At 36.9% G+C, this 22,215-nt stretch overlaps 1 protein-coding gene across 4 annotated transcripts in view; it reads right to left on the reverse strand.

Annotated features, from left to right (window-relative positions):
- FIG4 (FIG4 phosphoinositide 5-phosphatase) overlaps positions 233-22,215 on the reverse strand; it is a 72,212-nt gene continuing 50,229 nt past the window's right edge. For 2 of the 4 annotated variants that reach the window (XM_021389803.1, XM_021389805.1), the window contains exons 20-23: positions 21,430-21,625; positions 18,503-18,585; positions 15,974-16,063; positions 233-2,292 (exon numbers count right to left, since the gene is read on the reverse strand). In XM_021389803.1, coding sequence (XP_021245478.1) covers positions 2,115-2,292; positions 15,974-16,063; positions 18,503-18,585; positions 21,430-21,625 — 547 coding nt within the window. In that variant the 3' untranslated portion in view covers positions 233-2,114. Of the gene's footprint in view, positions 2,293-15,973; positions 16,064-18,502; positions 18,586-21,429; positions 21,626-22,025; positions 22,121-22,215 lie in introns of those variants that run through there. The other 2 variants (XM_021389804.1, XR_002436378.1) reach the window with 2 other exon arrangements.

Raw genomic sequence — 22,215 nt, forward strand, 5'->3', positions numbered from 1 at the left:
TGGGATTTGCTAGTGGGAGCAAAACTCACAAGGAGGGGAAGTACCAATGGAAGTGCGGGGCAGTAACTCCTAAGGGCAGAAGCATCAGTACGATCAGAGTCACAGAATGCAGCTTAAGCTTTAGGACTGGCATCAAGGGACTGCTGGCTCAGAAACAACAGAGTTCTAACCCTATGTCTGTGCCTCCTGAATCACAAGAAATCATGCGAGAAAAGAAACCAAAGCCATTAACTCCATGTGTACATTTTGGTATTTTATTGCAATGTAGCCTTCAATAACGCTGAAGAAACCAAGATTTTGGGTGAAAAAATACCACATTTCTCAGAGAAACATTTTATTAGTCCATATAGCGTAATATTAAGTAAGATCATTACTAAATAAAGTCAGAAGAGACCATGTTACTCTTCACAGCCAATACAACCCATTCCTTCTGTGTTTATATTTATTTTACACATACTTTCCTCAGTTTCTGAAAGAGAAGCAGATGCATCTGTTGAGAACTGTTAACGTGGATGAGAATTGAATCTTATTATCACAAGAACAGAATGAAGTAGGCAGCATCTCTGGGATCTTTTGTACAACTGGACTTGCGTGGGCAATACTAATCAATCAAGAACACAACAATTTTTTGGTAGCTTGAGGTGCCACATTCTCTCACTGTCCACAGGGTGAAACACAGGCTGCACAAGCAACCTAAGTCTTTTCCCTTTATCCATTGCATCTCTTCTTTTGTTGAATTACTGACAGAAGTGCTACTTACTGCATGAGATATGCAAACATATGCGGAATACGCTTGCAGCATGCAGCCAAAAATCTGGGGCAGCGGCCTGCAAGCAATTAACTATGAACACAAACATGTTCTCTACATCTAGTACATGCAGTTGGCTGACATTCCCAGGATAAGTTATTCGAAGTTATTCCAGAAAATCCTGAAATACAGCTTGTAAAAGCACGTGGAATAACATCATCTGTCAAGGATGCTGCTGTTGCTGTCAGTATTCTTCAAGGCAAAGGGCTAGAAAGCAGCGTTGGGAATTTTATCTTGTAATTACATATCATAGGGTTTTTAAATTTTATTTTTCATATTTGAGAAACACTTTGATCACGAGGCCAAATCAAATGGCCTACTTCAGATACCTGCTTCTCTCCACTTCTTACCTAGTGCTGGGCATGACGTTGCCTAAACCCAGCCACTGCTGTCTCATGTATGATCATCCCAGCTGATCCATGCTCTATACACCACTCCTCACTCATTTCTTGGGAAGTTGTAGGTTTGAACCTGAAAGCACCTTACAGAAGCACAAATATGGGGATGGAAAGAATATGGTGCAAAGGGGAGGACACCTGTCATACAGGGTGGTCTCGGACCTCCCACCTAAGTCCAAACAGCGCTCCCTCATTTATGATGTAGTCAGCGAGGGGCTTACCTCAGAGTCCTACTAGAAGCCCACAGTAATTCTTCACAAGCTGTTTTCACCCTGCCTGTAGCACAGATTCTGTAGCTACTAGCATTGGTAGTAAGGTTAGTTTTGACACAAATTAGACTTTCAAAGGTTTGTCAGTCTACACGCAAATTTTGGTTTTGACATAAGCTCTTTTTTTGTTTGTTTGTTTAAGAAAGCAGCAAAGTACAAGCACCCATTTTGCTAAAAATCTCAAGAAATATCAGAAAACACTTAGTTGTAAAAAAGGTTGTTTCCTGTCATGGAACAGAGGAAGAAAAGTATTCTCTTCTGATTTGTATGTACAAATCACTTCAACTTCACTAGCAAACATAAGAATGTAAGAAATTGAGATAAAAACCTAAAGATGCAATATTTTCTTTGCCATAAATCACAACATACTTTCCAGCAACTGCGGGTGCTCTGATTATTCACTTAATCTCTTAAGATACACTTTTCTCTTTCAGCTGAAGAACAAATATTAAATCACTTTCTTTCCTATAAAGCACGATACTATAAATGTGTAACAGTAAACCAGTAAATAGAATTGTAAGATAATAAATTTAAGAAAATAACTTTGTTATTGCAAAATAACAAAACTAGAGCTCCTTTCTAAAATTATTTTCATGAGCTACCACTACTGTAGACTCGATGTGAGAATCCAGCTTGCATTTAGAGGTACCTGTTTCGAATGTACTCTCTGTACATGAGGAAGTCATCTTTTCCCAAAGGCTGCATGTTTCCTTTTCCAGCCTGAATGTGTGCATGAAAAATCTCTATTGATTTCCTATCAGCTCTCGGAGGCTGGACTTCATAAATATTATCTTGAGAAAAGGAGGAGATTGGTATTCTGGAAGAAAACAGACAATATTTGGAACTTTAAGTAAAACAAAATTGCATAAAGGTAAGTATTTTCCTTGAAATCTATGTATGAGAGTCAATGAAAAGGTAACTTGGCACTCAATAATCCACTTACCTAGATTGTTACCACTACTGCAGGCCTGGTAAGTCCTGGTTTCCAAGTAGGGTAATTAGGTAAGATGTCACTAATCATGTTACAGGATACTTTCTGTACTTCCCTCACTCTGCCCTCATTTTTCCACCCTTCCTCAGATCTGCTACGATCAGTAGGCACCCAAGCTGATCTGTGCCATACATTATAGCAAATAATGGGAAAACTTAATTGAATTACCCACTCAGTAGCAGTTATAACAAGCAAGTGATTGCTTTCTAAACCAACAAATAGAAAGGATTTATCAGATAAGAAATTTCCATCTATCTATAAGGAAACAGATGACTGACTATCGGCAACGGCACTCTGTACACTGACACAGCTGATATCTCGTGAATGTATCTTTTAAATAGCTCCATACAGTACATGTTCACTTTAATCCCAATATTTAAACCTTCTCATCTTATGAGAAGTACATGTAGTTTGAGAGTTTCCAAGAACCTGAGTGCACCAGAACTTTTCTAGGCAGTGTTGTAAAATCAGACTCACTCAAAAAGGCAGAAGCTGGTCTTCTCACTACAACTCTGGAAAACTGCATAGGCAGCATGAACTGATTATGTCCCCCTCTACTCTGGACTCACAAGACCACGTCTGGAGCACTGTGCTCAGTTTAGGGCTCTCCAGTACAAGGCAGACACAGAAATACTTGGATGAGTTCAGCAAAGGCCATCAAAACGATTATAGAGCTGGAGCACTTGATGTATGATGAGAGGCTGCGTGTGCCGGGTTTGTTCAGTCCGGCTGTCTCCAGCTGCCTAATGGGAGGTAATAGACTGCATGGAAGAACCCTCTTCTTGGAGTACATAATGAAAGGGCAGATTTCAAAAAGGGCAAGAAAATAGCAACGTGGGATGTTCTGATCGGGATTAAAGGAACTTTCTTCCATTGTGAGGGTTGTCAAACATTGAACAAGCTGCTCAGAGAGACTGGAGACCCTCACTCCATAGGGATACTAAAAACTCAAGTGTATGTGATCCTGAGCAGCCTAATTTGGTCCTCCTCTGGGCAGGGGAGTTGACCACATGACATCCAGGGTCCTTTCAAATTTAAAATATTTTATGGTTCCAAGCCAAATTTTTCAGTAGCAATGCATTCTCCAAAATCAACAACAAAGTAGTAATAAAAATATACACAATATATAATAAATGAACACAAAGTATATGTATAACAATTTCCATTTTTAAAGCACTTAGCTGTTATGAAAGCAATATTCATAAATATCCTATGTGCATTTCCCAGCAATATTTTAGTAATTTCTTTATGAAACACCCCCTGAGTTTTACCTGCTTGATAGCAGATCAGTTCGGATTCCACAACAGAACATTCAATGACTAATATGTTAACGTCTGAAGGTAACCTGCATTAACTTTTCCTTCTGTTAATACTATTTGATTTAGAAGAAATCTAATTTTGAAATGAACTCCAAAGAAAAACTATCTGACAGAATTGAGTTTTATCTAGAACAGTGGATGCAATGCACCTATAATTCCTAAGCAGGAAAAATAAATCATTTCTCAGTTGTTAAAAAAATGGCATACATCGCTTTCATACATTTATAGTTTGTGTTTCAACTGGAAAAGCTAACTTAACTCTTTAGATAGGCATTAGCATACTGCTGCTTTATTCATACTGTCCGTAAACAAAGCTGTCCAAGCATTCATTACAACAAAGATTTAAACACTGTAGACACACTTTCTTACCACCATATACACTGAACACTTTTCCATATCAAACCTTTTCTTCTAGGTCAGACCAAAATTTCATGAGACCCAATATCCTGTTTCATGAAGCAACTAGTCTCAGTGTTTGAGGACAGGCTATTAAAATAAAACAAGTACTGAACAATCCCATCTCCAGCATATTTACCAGTTTCAGCAATCAGGATTTAGGAACTATGTGAGGTAAAATTTGAAACTGGACTACCGTTTCATGGAAAGTGATTTCCAAGGTGTTCACTGATTTTTCTAACATCTCTCTGAGACGTATAGAATCCTTTGGAAAAAGCTCTACTACTCGGTTGTGTCTGATGTGACATACCTTTCATTTGTGATTACGTGCCTTGGTTACTTGTAGTTCTTAAACTGGAAGAAATGGTGAACAGTCATCCTCTATTTGCCTCCTCCACATCACTATTATAACAACCAAATGTATTTCTTATCTCCTTCTACATTAGCTATTTTCTGATCAACCTCATCATCTTGTCATTTATGGAGAGTTCCAAAGCCTACTATATCCTCTTTGATAATGCAGTGAACAAAACTGCCTTTAATGCCACAGATTTTTTTAAACTAGCTTTTTCATTTGCCATCTAGTACGTTAGCCACTGAAGACAAATTTTCTAAGTACTTTACTTAAAAGCATATTGGAATAACAACCAGTGTCTGAAAAACAGAACGCTATTGTTAAATACCATATCAGTATATGCATACATTTTTTGGACTCAAAACTCAGCTAAGATATTATAGCAGCAACTTTCTGTCAAAGCTGATTATTTTCAAAAGTGAGCATCAATCAACCTAAATGCAATGAAGATTCATACATATTAACGTTGCTAAATTCCACAGAAACCATGATTCACTATCTAGGTGCTCCTCAAGAAATAAGTTACTTCTGAGTGTATTATATCCTCTTTTAAAGGGAAAATACAAGGAATTGTGCCTTCAAAGAACTGGAAAATTCAAATGAAGGCAAAGACCTTCTATAAATGAAATACAGTAATGTTCTTCTAGCTGCACTATGAGCATGAAGTAATGCTCGCAAGGTCAGTCTGGAAAAAGCCCCACTGATTCTAAATCAATCGGAAGAGAAGTTTAGAGAAAAAGTTGAAGTACACCAGCCAATAGAATATCAGACATTCAAAACTACCCAATATTCATAGCGTAACAGCAACCAGTTGATTTCCAGAGATGAAAACTAACAAGGCTACCTCTGAACTAAAACTTGATCAAAACAGACAAATGTCAGACAAAAAATAAATTAAAATAAAGATTTGACTTCATCTTTCAAATCTCCATCACACAGATTTTAAGTTTGCGTTGAAGAGTTGAAAAATTACATTTCTTGCAAAAAGTCCATATGAAAATATTTTTCTTCTGTACTAATAGGAGAATTTTTTTTTTTTTTTTTACCATTTTCAGTTTGTAAGAAAGGAAAAGTTAAACATCACCTATTACATCTAGAATTACTTATGATAGCATGGTTGAACTTCATTAGTATTTTTAACAACTTCAACATAAATTCTGCCACCTATTTGATACATGGTATGAAGGAACAAAGTTAGTGGAAAAAGCATCAAAACTTTTGATTTTAAACAAGATGGGACTACAACAGAAATTTCCTTTCAAGCCCTTGTGATCATCTTCCCAAACCCATCAAATAACTTGTACCTGCTTACTACAAAATACAATAAATTATCCAGCAATATGAGATATGTATGTTAAAAATAAACCACAACTGCATAGAATTAATTTAATAATGGAAAAAAAAAAAAAAAAGGTTTTTCTGGCTATTTCAGAACTGAAGATAAAGACTGGACTTGCAAAAAGTTTACATGCCTAAGCCACAATACTTTCTGATTCTACTGAGTTTTCAACAAGTATAGTGCAAAGTTATAACAGACAAATTTGTGTTCTTTTTCTCTTGGAACTTGGCTGAATGGCACACAATATTAACTTATTAGGTGTTACAACTACAGCACCCAAAAAATGACACATTTAACTGAAATCCAAGTTTTCCCTAATCCTTATTGTTACTCAGTGAAAGTTGCCTTAGAGGATACTGCACTCATCATCTACATATCTTAAAATATGTAGAACTCATGTAACACAATTTCAAGTTCAATGCACAGCTTTGATCAGTGATCTGGCCCTCAAATTTCTACTGAAGCAAATCATGGAAACATGGCTATTTCAGACTATGGCCAGCTAATTTTCAGCAACATATCAAGAGATCCCTTTGACTTACATTGGAATTAATAGCGATGGGAATGGTTGCCACCTGAAGGCATCTCTTTTCTAAGCTTTTAATGGTAAATTTAGATTGGATTTAACAATGCACCTTATCAGACAGACTGTAAAACGCCTTTTGGTACAATTTGGCTCTTCCCATGTGTCAACGGTTTACAGGCGTTAGGCCTGATTCCGTGACAAAGGGGACGGGGGACCCAAGGGCCCACGTCCCGGGAAAAGGGGAAAGGGGAAAAGGGTAGGGAGATGGCCCTGAGAGCAAAGAACAGCGGCAACAATCTGAGGAGAAACAAACTAATTTACTAAATAAGATACCGGAATGCAAAACAACACACTATAGTACAATATAATTACAATTTAAGCCGATAAATCCAATACAGAGAGAGAGAATGTCCCAAAATCAAGGTAGGCCTTACTCTACTACCGACGATAAGACGGCTGGAGAGCGAGGTGCTGCCAAGACAAGAGACGGCGGAAAAAAGGGACGAGGTCTCGTGATCTGCAAGTTTTTATACTGCGAGCTTTTGTCTTTTCCCTCCGGCTGGAAAATGGTAACAGAGGAGCAAAGTACCGTGGGGAATGTAGTAGTCCTTCTCTTCTGAGAACCAGGTACATTCATTACATGATGTTATGATGTGGAGTACCAATAACCGAAAATCATAAAACCATGACACCATGCTACCTTTGTTTAGCATAGTGGTTCCCAACTTTTAAGCAGTATCCTGAAAACTGTCAGCGCTTACACCTCCCTGAATCTGCCCCTTCATATCTTAAGTATCACCACCCCTTCCATCATTTTCCCATTGATTTAGGGGACTTCTGCCATAACTTCTTCCTTGCTTCCAAGACTGGGTCTACAACCACAGCTTTCTTGCACCTTTTCTAATTTAAGGGTGGCCACTACCACTCCTTGCTCTTAATGACACTCTTGTTGGCTGCCAAAGTGGCAGTGCTAAAAGTGAGCTAGGCCAGCTCGCTCACTTTAAAGACATTCAACAGCACCACACAATGATGCACATTTCTTCTGGATTTTAAAAACAGCAGAAAGGCATTTGAGTTGGCCAGTGCCAGTTTATTTTAGTTCTAGCTTTGTTCGGCTCTGCATTCATAATCTATACCATAAACATACTTTTCACCAGTTGGTCCAGTATTCCTGTAGTTAAGTGTGCATTAAAATTTCCTGCTTTGCTCCATGTTTTCCATATAAAATATTACTTTGTTTCTGAGAAGTATCTTAGCAACTTTATAGTGCTCTCAAAAAGGTAAATGCAGTGTTTTAAAATGCAAATGTAATTGCCTCTTCTGTACTATGTAATTACTAAATGCTGATAATTTAATTAAAAATTTGGTAAGGGCTTTTAAAATGCAGAGTAGCACACTTGCTACTGTAATCAGTATTAGAATTGTTCTTTAGATCACTAACTTCTGAAATGATATATGTTAAGTAGTAATAAAAATGTAAATTCTGTGAAGAAATGCTTCTTATGGGAGGAGTTTCAAAAAGCATTTCTTCAAGGGCGAATCACATGAATTACTAAGCAGATAAAATTGTCATCCAACCACCTAACACCAAAAAGATGACATTTACTCAAATGCAGCTGGCCTGTATAGTCCACTAGAAAGAGAACAGCAAAAAACCAAACCAAAACGTACTACACTAATTTGATGCCTTCTCTATTTATTGATTTGTTTCTAAAGACATGACATTTCTGAAGCACTAGTGAGTCAAGTCATTTCCTAAGACTTGAAGAAACTGGGACAAAGTGTATGTCATTTTGACCATTTAGTTACTAAATCTCAATTTTCCACCTACTTGCTTCAACATGCTAAAAATATCTCGAAAGTACTGTAGGTTCACGTATGCCAGTTTTGATTAATAGATCCATATTGAACTGTAAATGTTTATAGAATGCTTGTATTATCCAGTCATTTAATTAAAGACATTTCTCTAACACTAGTTGTATAGAAAACTTTTGAATAAGTTTAATGTCTCACAACAGAATTACAAAGCAGAGCACGTTATTTATGCTTGGGTACCAAATAACCCTGAGAGATTTTTATTTCTACAGCCTCCCAATGTAAATTAACAGATTGGAATGTAAACTCTGCATGTCCTGAAGGACAGCACCCCTGACATGCAAAGGACAGTTACTTTCACCCTAATAGTGCCCAGGCTTCACGATGTTATCATTTCACAAGGAGTTTGTTGTCTCTACAGTAAGAGAAGTGAAATACTCTTCAGTTCCAACCATATTTCATACTTAGAAGCAGCTATGCATGGTGGTACACTGAGCTCACAGCACAGCAGTCACCAGAAAGCCAACACAGTAATTCTCCTTGAGTCTGTAAAGGATATCTAAAGGGGACAAAATGTACTCTGTTGCCTTGTCTGAATCCTAAGTGAATACATCTGACCTACAAAACTTGCAAATCCAGCTATTTATTTGTTTTCCCTAAATGGTAGCCCCTTAAATTGCTTGCTGTGCTCTTGAAAGAGCCTTCAATTTTTTTTTTCCTTCCTTATGCACAATTCCCTATATACAACAAAATTTCAGTCACATTCTTCAGGAGAAGACTGTAAAATAGGAAACCTCCATAACAGCATACACAGTTTCAAAAGTTAGAGAAAGAAGAATGTCTCTTTACACAGTTATACACCTAAATGAGAATTTTACCATCTACATTAGGAGTAGCTTCTCTATGGTAAAGAAAAGGAATCAGAGAAGGTGAGAACATCTCATACAGAAAGGTGATCTCTGAGGAATGATAAATCTTTTAAGTAGGGATGATTTATGTTGACCTTGCTAATTCAACATCAAAAGATTGTATACAAAGGAGTCAGGAAGTAGGACAGGACAAAATAAAGCAACTACCCAAAGAACATACACAGAGAGGTGGGGGTAAAGAAGAGGAATACTGTGTTTGGTTTTGGAAAGGAAGAACATTTAAAGTTTTTGTTCTTGTTTTTTTAAATTAAAGTAGACATACATTAACAAATGGAAAACGATGATTAAATCAGATAAACACTGATGGTTTTATTGGCAATATAACACTCAGCATCTCAGTTGACAAGCCTACCAAAAATGCTAGGCTAATCTAATCTAGACTTTCTATTCCGAAAAGCTCAGAGCTCAGTGTTGACAGAACAGATGAAAGAGGAGATTATTCTTCCTACATACATGAGGACCTGAATCACATGGACTATAAACCATTTTCCCAAGGTCCCTGGAAAAAGTACATGCTCTTCTTTTCCAGTCTGATGTAAGAGAAGTTATAGAAGATGACTGAGTCAAACAAAACAACAAAAAAGCCACCATCCACATAGCAAAGTTCTGCTGCTTTTGACCCCATGGCTCTCTCTCTTCTGTTCTGGCCCATATGATAATTTAGACCATCTTTGGTCTAACTTACCTCATTCACCTATCAGGAAAATACTTTTTTTTTTTTTTATTTTGCTAAATAAGTTTGTTGCAGACTGATGAGCTGAACTGCTTTATGGGGCACTGTTATGAGTATAGAATCATAGAATACTCCAAGTTGGAAGGATCACTGAGTCCAACCTCTGGCTCTACACAGTATATCCAAAATCCAAACCCTATGTCTAAGACCATTGTCCAAAAGCTTCTTGAATTCTGTGGCAGTGACCACAGCTGGGGAGCAAAGCTTGTGCAACTAACTGAAAAAGTACATCAGAAAGGAGGGGAAGAGCAGGACCTCTCCCTTTTGGTGGGAGCTGTTAGAATTCCCTTGGCTATTTAGTTAACTGCTCCCATCAATTCACTCACTACCTGATTTACCATAAGACTAAACAATTTCATCTGTTAAACTGCAGTAAAGAGCATTTTTATAATCACTTATTTCCTTCACTCCCCAGACAGCTATTTTCAGGACAGTCCTACAACATGATCATATTAGTGCTTTTGGCCAGACTCCTTCCCTGTTGTGTTCTTTTTGAGATGTGAGAGTATAATTCTCATAGGCAACAAATGCCAGAGAATCGTAGCAATGCTTTGTTTAAAATACTGAGTCAAAAAGAGGAAAGATTCAAAGTAAGTGAGCTATTTTCAGAACCCTGGAACAGTAGATGTGTGTGAGTCAAGAGAACACTGAAGAGGAATTAAAACTGTTTAACACATTTACAAGAAAAACTGTTGGATCACTTAACTCATCTCTGGTCAGAAACAAGAGCTAATAGGAAGTCACATACATTTATTTATTTTTTTTTAATTTTTACTTAGAAGTTTCCATAGGTTTAGACCAAATATGCTTCTCAACATAGAGTTTTTAGAGAATATGAGGTCCAGCAAAAGATATTTCAAAGTAAAATGAATGAAAATCATTACCAAACAGAATTTAATCCCTCACAAAGTGAATTTAATCAAGCAGGGATTGAGTCAGGTTGATGACACCCAATTTAACACAGATATTTACATCCTCAAGGAGGTGAAAGCAATGCTTATTTGAGTTAGCTGGTATAGCTATCCTATTTCTGAAAGGAACAGAATCAGTTGTAGGAAAAACATTCAGCATTTAATTCAAACCCCTCTAGGAGACTTTAAGGGAAAGACTAAGGATAAAAACTTCCTCCAGTACCAGGGAAGTTCTGACAAATAATTCTGTAGCAAGAAGGTTCTCTGTTCAAGTGCAGAATATACATTAAAAAAAAAAGGAAAAACAGAAAACCAAACTTGACAGCAACTAGATAAGAGGTCTTTGTAACAATTTGTTAACCCATAATTTTATGAATATTTATAAGAATTATTTGGCTTGTGAATAAATGTTTTTACTGAAATTTATAAAAACTCAACTTTCTCTGACATGAAACAACAAATTAGGGTGCTAATTTGGAGAAGAGAGAATGCAAAAAAGCACTGCATGGTCAAATTACCAGCTTGATTAACAATCCATGATAACTAGTAATTTTCAAAGTCACTTGTTTACTAATTTTGAATGTGTTTCGATTTGCCTTTGTTTCCATAGCACTGTCAAGAAACCATTTTGGATATATAGCATAGGTTTAATGTAAAAAAATTATCTACTAAACCTTCTACAGATCCCCTATTCGTTTACTTCTGCCTTTCAACATAAGGGCCCTGCTCCTCCAAGAACTCCTAGGATTTGAATACACAGAATGATGAACAAGCTCAATGACAACTGTTTGTTTTCTGCAGTTATAAGGAAGTGATAATGCCACATTTGCTTAGCAAATATAAAGTGATTTTTTATCTAATCTTCCAAGAAATAGATCTTATACTAACAAATTCATAAGGAAGCATTGAACGAACAAGAGAATTGCTCTAAATGGATGAAATTGCTTCAAAAGTAACTAGGGCTGTAAAACACTCAATGAGAATTACAAAGTTTTCTGCTGTATTTTTAATTTTTAAATGGTATTATCAGATTGAAAATACTCAAGTAAAACAGTCAGTAAGTTAACAGAAATGGAAAATGCAGGGCATGTCATCGCTCACTGAAATTTTCTTTGTTTCCTTTATCTTGGTGACAAAATTATGTATATAGTGCATACATACGCAGAAACCAACAGTAAGAAAGCCCATATACTACTTGAGCAAAGTTAAAAGCTAACTTGCATATAGTTAGTTGCTACTCAGTATCAGTCAAGTCTGATCAACACAAGAGTGACAAGCACAATCTAAGTAGTCTTGATTCAAAATAAAATTACAAATTTAACATCAAGAGAATTTAGAAAACATGGACTATATGATACATCCTTGAAAATGGTCCATTTTTCAAAGGCTTAAGGAGAACACAGCTCTAGACCATCCTGCAGATGTCACTGAATTTTTCTCCTGCTTGAGCTCCATCAGCAGTAGAATAAGGCAGTGGATATCTATGGATTAATTAAAGTTGGTGCAAGAGTTGTTGCCATTCTGCACAGCCCACAATGCACACAGGCCCTGAAGACACCTTGTATCCCGATGTATGCAACCAGCTACTCTTTACTACAAGAGCATTAAAGCTTATCCACAATCTTCTCCAGCAGTGCTACAGTGAATCAAAACACTCCATTCCCTGTTCAGGAGGAAATCAAACTTCTTGCACTCCTAGATAAATGTAAGAAGTACATTTGGAAAATGATTGAAAGTATGTTTTTCAACAGTGTTATTTATATCACACTGCAGAGAGTAGTAGGAAACCAGGTACAGGAACATCACGTCAGCCAGAAGTAATTATATGACAGTACTCAACAAAACCTCTCTTCAGATGCATGGTACTACAGTGTACTAAAAGAATCACCATGGTCCTTGTTCAAGTGTCCATTTTTTGCTTCTAATCCAGAGGACATTCATATTATTTTTAGGTTATATGTTTTATTACATGTCCATACTATTCTAAGTTTAGTATTCTCCAAGGAAATTTCTGGTTCAGAGCACCAATTCAAACTTTAGGACACAGAAAGGAAGCTTCCTTTTTCCAAAAGTGAACAAAATGCTTTGAAAGAATGGCTCCATTTATGCGGGTGTTAGGCCCGATTCCGTGACAAAGGGGACGGGGGACCCAAGGGCCCACGTCCCGGGAAAAGGGGAAAGGGGAAAAGGGTAGGGAGATGGCCCTGAGAGCAAAGAACAGCGGCAACAATCTGAGGAGAAACAAACTAATTTACTAAATAAAATATCGGAATGCAAAACAACACACTATAATACAATATAATTACAATTTAAGCTGATAAATTCAATACAGAGAGAGAGAATGTCCCAAAATCAAGGTAGGCCTTACTCTACTACCGACGATAAGGCGGCTGGAGAGCGAGGTGCTGCCAAGACGAGAGACGGCGGAAAAAAGGGACGAGGTCTCGTGATCTGCAAGTTTTTATACTGCGAGCTTCTATCTTTTCCCTCCGGCTGGAAAATGGTAACAAAGGAGCAAAGTACCGTGGGGACTGTAGTAGTCCTTCTCTTCTGAGAACTAGGTATGTCCACTACATGATGTTATGATGTGGAATACCAATAACCGAAAATCACAAAACCATGACATACTTTGAAGTTTTTAAAAAGTTGTTTCGATGCAGAAGTGGCAGAAAAAGATGATCTCTATGATTTCAAGAGGAGGAGTGACGGGAAGCACAGCTTTCTGTGCTCTGTGACTTTTACACTTAAGCAACTCAGAAATACCTGGAAATTACACAAGGGAAAGGAAAAAAACAAATGTCTGAACCTGCCCAAATGCCACCACAATTATATGCACAGATTCTCTTTAATGTGCTCATTTTACAGCGGCATAGAACAGGGAATAATTTAAGTTAAGGGGGCAAGAAAGGGATGATTATCTCCTACAGCTGTCACAAGCATGCTGGGAGATTTTGCAGCTACACAAAAAGAATCACCTTTATGCACAGCAAAAATATTCTTCTTATTATGTAATGACTTCTTAATAACCATTTCACTTCAAAACACTCAGAGCTGTTCCTCCGTTTTAAAAACAATTTTATGGTTTGTCAACTTAACTTACTATTTTAACATATTTCATTATGAAACTACAGATGTATTAATCTACAAAGTGTAAGCTTGTTGATGATGAACTATGCACAATGGTGTCGTAATTTAAATGTATATAATACCAAATGACTTTGAACTGATATTACACAATATTGCCTGATACAGTTTTAAGTCTATCGTGTTATCCTGTCCCTTCAGCCCCATTTAGACACTCCCAGTCTTTATCCCTGCTTGGGTGAGTGCCATGTTGAGAGTTTCCACACTTCTTCAGGAAGTGCAGGAAACAAAGAGAAGGTGTCAGTAAATCAATGGATTGCAGCAGTGGCCTGTAGTTCTATGGAGTGGCTGTGCTGTCAGGCAAGAGACCATGTACAACCGAAAAAAAAAGCAAATAAAAGCCTACTCTAGTAAAATTTCCATCAGCCTACAGTACAAGGAGATCTTGGAGCACATCCAGAGGAGGGCCACACAGATGATGCAAGGGATGCAACACCTCTCCTACAAGGACAGGCTGAGAGAGCTGGGGCTGTTCAGCATGGAGAAGAGAAGCCTACAAGGTGACCTCATAGCGGCATTTCAGTATCTAAAGGGGAGCTACAGGAAAGAAGGGGACAGACTCTTTAGCAGGGCCTGTGGTGATAGAACAAGGGGAGATGGCTTCAAGCCTAAAGAGGAGAGATTTAGGTTAGATATAAGGAAAAAGTCTTTTGCAGTGAGAGTGGTGAGGCACTGGAACAGGTAGCCCAGAGAAGTGGTGGACGCCCTGTCCCTGGAGATTTTCAAGGCAAGGCAAGGCAAGGCTGGACCAAGCCCTGAGCAACCTGACTTAGCTGTGTTGGACTAGATGACCTTTAAAAGTCCCTTCCAACTCTAAGGATTCTATGATTCTATACTAACCGCAAAGTCAGCAGCTGATCATGTAAGTATCAAGATAGTATGATATTTGGATAACATAATGATCTATTTTTTTTTATCATTATGAAAAGATTCAAGTGATCTGTCCTGTTACTAGAAGATGTTCTTCTGCAGTGATAATCAATCCATAATCAGAGTTACATTCCTTATTTTGGTACAAATTAAAGGTGCATCTATTATAACTTTAATGTTATTTTTCATATTAATGGAAAATTAAAAGAATACAGAAAACACAGGATTTATTCCATATGGCAGATAACCCTAGAGAGTGATCCTCCTACCGTCCCACCTCTATTGTCTTGCTTCGTTGAATATGATCTCCACACAAATCTTTTGGGATTAAAGTATGCAAGAAGTGTTTGATTGGCAAGAAGCATTGGGAGCTTGATATTTTCTTTCAACCTACCTACCTTTTTGGAGCTAGGTGTAAATGTGAAATTTAACTAATCTAACAAATAAACCACTAAAAAATATGCCTTACCAGCTCTAAGCATCACTGAAGAATGATGCATAGAACCATTATATAATGAAAAGCAGTCAACCAAAAAAATCCAAGGAGATGCTTCTGTGGAAAACACAGACTCAAAATGCCCTTTTCTTTACTTAAAATGCACGACATACTGATTTAAGCTAGCACATATCCTCTGACTTTAGTGAGACGCACAGGCACAAAACAAAACAGAAATCCACTCCTTGTTTACCCTACTCTCTCCAGCACCGAGCCATCCATCAGAAAAATAAAAATACAAAAATACCCCATTTGACCTCTCAAGACTCTTCAAATGTATGTTAAAACAAATATATGGCATTTGTAGCTTTCTCAGAACAAATAAACTCAGATGAATGCATGCTGACGACTGAATTGCAGTTTTCAGTTTTTTTATGAACTGTATGTAAGTCAATCAACTTCTTTCAAGCTATCTCTTTCAAAAGCAATCACAGCAATAAAAAATTGTCTTTTATACTCCACAGCTTCAGCGTTTTGTATAGAGATAACCGCACATCATGACTGGTCAGATTTTAAGTCACAAGGGAGAAGGTGGGACTTGATTCTTCACACTATGCACTGAACTCTCAACAGAAGTTTGACTCTCTAACATAAAATTTACCTGATAAACTTTAATAGGTCTAATGAAAAAAATAAAAACAAATAGGCTAAGGGAAAAAAAGAAGAATACTTACAAATTTATAACCCTATCCAACTGGTGTTTGGAACAAAACTGCTGGCTACTCTTATCTTGCTTGTGTTGACTCTGTCCCAGCTGAACAAACCTGTGAAAAATCGTTGATAGGAGAATAAATCAAATGTAAAAGCAATATCCCCCAAAATGACACGAGTCTTTAATAGTGATCATAATCTACTTCTGGAGTAAACACGAAGGATTTTTAAAACTACGCAGTAGGTGCACGTGAGAATTCTGCAGCTTCTTCTAGCTTGAAAAAGGTTTGCCGATTAATTGCTGTATTTCATTGGGCAGAAGAGGAGACTGAGGGGTGACCTCATTAATGCTTATATTAATGCTTACAAATCTGTAAAGGATGAGTGTCAGGAGGATGGAGCCAGGCTCTTCTCAGTGACATCCAATGACAGGACAAGGGCCAATGGACGCAAGCTGGAACATAGGAGGTTCCACATAAATATGAGAAAAAAATTCTTCACAGTGAGGGTGATAGAACACTGGAACAGGATGCCCAGAGAGGTTGTGGGGTCTCCTTCTCTGGAGACATTCAAAACCCACTGGACACATTCCTGCGTGACCTAATCTAGGTGCTCCTGCTCCGGCAGGGGGATTGGACTAGATGACCTTTTGAGGTCCCTTCTAATCCCTGACATTTTGTGATACTGTGATTCTGTGAAATAGGCATCCATCTTCTAGTAATTAAAACAAAGAAGTTAGAGATACAGGTGAAGTTAAAAACTCCACTGGAGATTATGAGAAACATCCTCCTCAACCCATTTCATGTGTACTATTTTCAAATTACACACCACATAAGAAACAGCTAGAATGGGTATTTCAAAGCACAAAAGAGTGCAAGAGAAGTAGCTATCTCTAAAGAGAAGTTTTACTTTAAAAAAAACAAAACTGTTTTTTTTTTCTTAACATGTTTAAGAGGATACTTGTCAGGATTAATGAACTGAGCTACCATATAACACCAAATCAGAAAAGATGAAATTGAAATAGAACTGCCTTCACAAAAAAATGATTCAAATTCACAGTAGCCAGTGCTATCATACATTAGAAAACCAAAGCAAATGCACAGAAACTCATTTCAATGCATTCTTCACAGGTATTCTCTTTAACATACGGTGCTTTTCTGAGGTGGCGTAGTTTTTTTGAACATTCTTTCAAATCCCATTAATGCCCTAGTCTAAGCAGATGTTTGAAATGCACGTTTGTTAAGCTAATATAATTGATTGGCACTCCTGCTGTCTTGCATAAGCAACCACTCTCTTGGCAACAGCATTTGCTGTTTTAGTTCATCTGTAACTGAAATTATTCTAGCTCCGTTTCAGTTTAAAAAATTTCAAAAGGTTCAAACTCATTTCTGACTCAGGAGAAAAAGATTTGAACCAGGTTCTGTTTGGCTTCATTGTTATTCCGCGAAATTGAGGAGTAAATATGAGAACAATAGCTTAAATGCATGTTTTTAAAATAACTGTATCACATAGCCCGTGCCCTCTGTGGGGTTAGAAAAATTCAGAAACAGTGCTCCTGATACTACATAGTCACTGTATTTCATTGGAGAAACACACTAGTAATTTGCTCTTGCTCTGTGGGAGCTGGCCATCCAAGACACCTGCAGGCGTAGTAACAACAACTATAGGACAAAAGTCCAAATTACCCTTGAAATAAAAGCAGAACTTTCTGTAGCTGCTAGAATTTAGTTGGAGGTGGGAGGTGGAATCTTGATACTCACACAGCTCCCATCTCCAACTGCTCACAGTAAGCCAGCAGCTCCTGAGAAGAGCCTGCACATGCTGTGCAGCATGCTGCCTCACATCGTAGCAGTTTACAACAAAGAGCAGGAGCTGAGTGGGAACTTGCTGGACCACCTGAAGAGCTGTATTCTGTCCTGCAATATGCTCTACCTTATTCTAATTTCCTGTACGTATGGCCTGAGTTCACAAAATCGTTTATTAAGAGCAAGTGGCAGCATGATGCAGTTCAAAATGAAGTAAGAGCACATTATTACTACACTTCATGCTATATATATGTATTTACAAATCCATGTAAACCCACACATCACATGTATTTGTATGCTGCTATTACGTGCAACTTTGATAATGGCAACAGCCAAACTTAGTCCTGTCCTCTACTGAAACCTACAGTAGAAATATCTGTCACCTGAATATCCACGCCCCTACAGAGAGTTATCTACTTCCCCTGACTATTTTATCAGCTTTACTGCCCACAGCCTATACAAGGAATATTTCTAGGAACATATTAAGTGACAGGTACTTCTATCGAAGTATCTTTCATTTAAGTTCCAAACGTTGCATTTGAAGACAGCGGCATTACTTCCGCTGAATTCAGAGTTGAAACAGACATCTGAAAACAGTTTGATTTTAAAAAGAATACTATTTGGATACAACCAAATATATCTAAAATAAAAAATTTAAATACGTTTCATCAAAAGAAGCACTTTTTCTAACTTTATTTAATCAGCTCAAATAATCTTTTAATTATTACAACTGGAAATGTATCTCACCTAGCATATATTGTGATATCATCTTCAGAAGGACCATCTGAAAGATTAACTCCGTATACGTCTTTGGTGGACTGAACTACATTCTGAAACATAAGAGCAAAGATTCAGACTGAGGATACTGTAACGACTTCTAAACACAAGTCTGCTGTCAAGAAAGAAGTTATTTCCAATTCTGAAAATAATTTCAAACATGCAGGCAAAACCAAACAAGTTTCTCATATACACGGTAACCTTAGCTTGTGCAAGCTGTATTAAATAAAAGTGACTTAGTAAAGCTATTCTTCAAGACATTTATTCAATAAAAAAGTAGAAGATTCTTGAAATATATCTTGTCAGATAAAACAACATATTGAGAATTTATATTTTTAGAGCATATGAAGTTGTATATATCAAGTTCTATTCTATGTTAAAATTAAATAAAGAAAAAATTACATTCAGAAGTTGCTCCCACATTTGCTTTCATATTCCCTTTTGTCAATTCTGATATAATTACAGTCTTCAATAAAATAGAAAACTATTTTTATTTTACAAGTTACACTGCCACTCAGTCAGCTATAATAAGGAGTCAGTGCCCATGAATACCTCACTATGTCAGTTTTAAAACTCGGGGTTACTGATAAGGCACATGCAATTGTAAGTGTGTCAACTATAAAAATAGATAACTTTCTTTTAGTTCAAAATATCCTAAGTCAAAGAAGTTCTTCAGAAAGATGTGTTCCTGACTAGTAGAATAAAAGCATTTTATTATTAACTTCTGGGAGACATGAAAAGAAAGGAACCACTGGTTCTGCACTCCCCATCCCTCCCATGGCTACACAGTTGTCTACCGTGCAATTGCCAATGTGAAAGAAATACCAAAATTCAAATCCCTGACCCAATTGGATGACCCAACATCCAATTGTTCTGGAATAACCATACGTACTCAAAAACGCACCTGAAAATAGAAGCTTACAAATATCAAGTCTTTTAAGCAAGAAAATACCACATAGTGCTGTTTTTCACCCAGATGTGTAGTATTTTTGAACATTTTATACACAATCCATTCTCATGAATGAGAAAACAGTGAAGTGCAAACTGACACTGGCGAGAGCTTTGGTAAATTGTCAGTTTAGCTAATAGAGACCTGTAATGGAGTATTTGTAAGCTTTTAAGTGCATTCTTCATTAAAGTTTCTTCTTTTAAGTTAAGCTTAACTTGAAAAGTATTTCTGAAATATCACAGTCACAGAATTGTAGGGGTTAGAAGGGACCTCAAGAGATCATCAAGTCCAACCCCCCTGCAAAGCAGGTACAACGGGTTGCACACGTAGGTGTCCAGATGGGTCTTGAATATCACCATAGAAGGAGACTCCACAACCTCTCCGGGCAGCATGTTCCATATTTTTATGATTTACTAGTTCTAGAAAATAGACACTTATTTAATCAACTAGTTAAGCTGTCATCCTTTCCAGTCACTGTTGTTTTATTTCTTGCTACGTTATGCAGTTTAGCCATCAGGTTTTGAAACCCTCCACTACAGGTGTTAAACTTTTTCACTGTCTGCATTGGAAAAAAAAAAATTGCCACTGTCAGAAAAATACTTCCTAAAATTTCTTGAACCATATCTGATGTTTAACCTTGTAATGGAAAAACAACTCTTCCCAAGCTAAATGAAGACCAGCTGGTGAGTATGTGTTACACAATAGATTTCCACAGTCTTTAAGATTTCTAATTTATATGTTTGGCTTCTGAGTGGAAAACTTCCGTAAACATTATGCCTTCAAAAATAATGCATCTAAGACAGGATTTGTATATTTGAAGAGCATAAACAAATTTACAATGGCAGGTAAAGACATTAATGATTACCCAAGTTAATTGCTAACAGATCCTAACTGAATAGGTAATCCTTTTCAGCACTATGATTTTAATAAGCAATAACGAAAACTAGCAATGCAAAATATGAGTAAAATTTGATGCATGAAAAGTTGCAATGAAATGGAAAATATGTCTTCATAAGCATTAACAAAAATCAGAACAATTCCTCCAACTGTAAGCCACTAAAAGCCAATACTACCTTATGCTTGGTATTTAAATACATCTTTCGTGTAAGCATCTAAAAATTCTTAAAGACATATCTTAGGTATCAGTGTTAAAGTGCATTGAATATACAAATGGAAAATCTGAAATGAAATATCTTGTTCAATGGTAAGAATCATGAAGAAAATAGAGTTGGATTTCTGTTAAAGCCATCGTCTATAAACAACCTGAATTGCTGGAAAACCGGTACTCTGTTTTTCGGACATAATGGAAAGTTTTCAGATAACATTGTACATACATAGAAATAAATGCATTTCTATTGGCCTAACAGTTAACCCCAAATCTCCAAAATTAATACCACACAACTTCATAGTTATTTTATTGCAAATGAAATGTTTCTTTTTTTTTTTCCCCTCTATTTCAGACCATTTATTAAGGGAATAATTTAAAACTCTGCAGATAAACCAGGGAATGATTTAGTCAGACTGAAGACAGAGCTCCAGACCTCAGATCCATACTGTGATGTGAGCCAAAGCATGGTAAGGGACAACAATCAGAAGTATACTACCACTTCGAAGTAACTACTACCATACAGTACTATCATAGATATATTTTGTGCAGACTGCACCTGACCTGAGCCCCTTTCAAGCACTGTAGGTTTCAAACACTGTTTTTTATTCTTTATAAATGCTATTTTCCTCTTTAAGCTGCGTAGAATGTGTAGTGTAAGTGAAGACACTTACATGATAGTAAGAATAGCAAAGTTTTATAAACAGTTTTGCTAATATCTACTGGAGATCTTTTAATTTCTCTGTGCTTCACTTATGTTTGTTCTATACTTCTTACTGCTTATAAAACAGTGAAATGTGAATTTTAAATTCATGTTTTCTTGCATACTACAATATTTCTTACCTCTGTGATTTTTGTGTTATCTCCTGTATCAGTCACCTTTACTGGTGTAGAACGTTGAGAAACAGCACCTTCATCTTCTTTGTCTGTCCCAGAATCATCTTCAGAACTACTTGACACTGCCTCCTCACTTGGGGGTGGAGGAGCACTAGCAGCGGTTTTGCGCTGCAATACAGTTTCTTCTCTATTACTTTTGTTCCTATAAAAGACAGAGAGTATTTATGAAATTAAGAGGACATTAATAGCAAGTACTTAAAATTCCTAATTTTGGTTACCGTCTTACTAGGGGAGAAAAGTTCTATCCTGCAGAGCAACTTGCTGCTCATCTTTTGAATCCCTTAATTGATTTAATTTTCTTCAATCTCTTCTTATTCTTGAGTGTTTGAAGAGTGCTCAAAGGATTATGCCAGCTTTTCTCAACCAATTCTCCATCTCTTTACTTAAATCTTTACCCATACTGTCATATTAAAATATATACATAAAAATTGAGACGTAACATCTTTGGGTTTGTTCTGGAAAAACATTTAACTTGCTGACTAAAATTATGTAATTCACTAACTCTCTTAACCTCAGGCCTTGCATCTTAATCAGAATCTTACCTTTTTCTCCCCTTCTTTCTCCACACCTCTTTCCCTTCAATTCAATTCTCCCTCAGCATTTCCTTATGGGGCATGCGTTTCTCAAGTTAAAAATTCTAGTCAATAAAAAGAGACTTATTTGTAAGAATCTTTCAAGATGCAGAATCTATATTTTAGTAGACTAACACAGAGTTTAACTGTGTTAAAACTC

The sequence above is a fragment of the Numida meleagris genome, chromosome 3, assembly GCF_002078875.1.
Source record: "Numida meleagris isolate 19003 breed g44 Domestic line chromosome 3, NumMel1.0, whole genome shotgun sequence".
NCBI classification, from domain to species: domain Eukaryota; kingdom Metazoa; phylum Chordata; class Aves; order Galliformes; family Numididae; genus Numida; species Numida meleagris.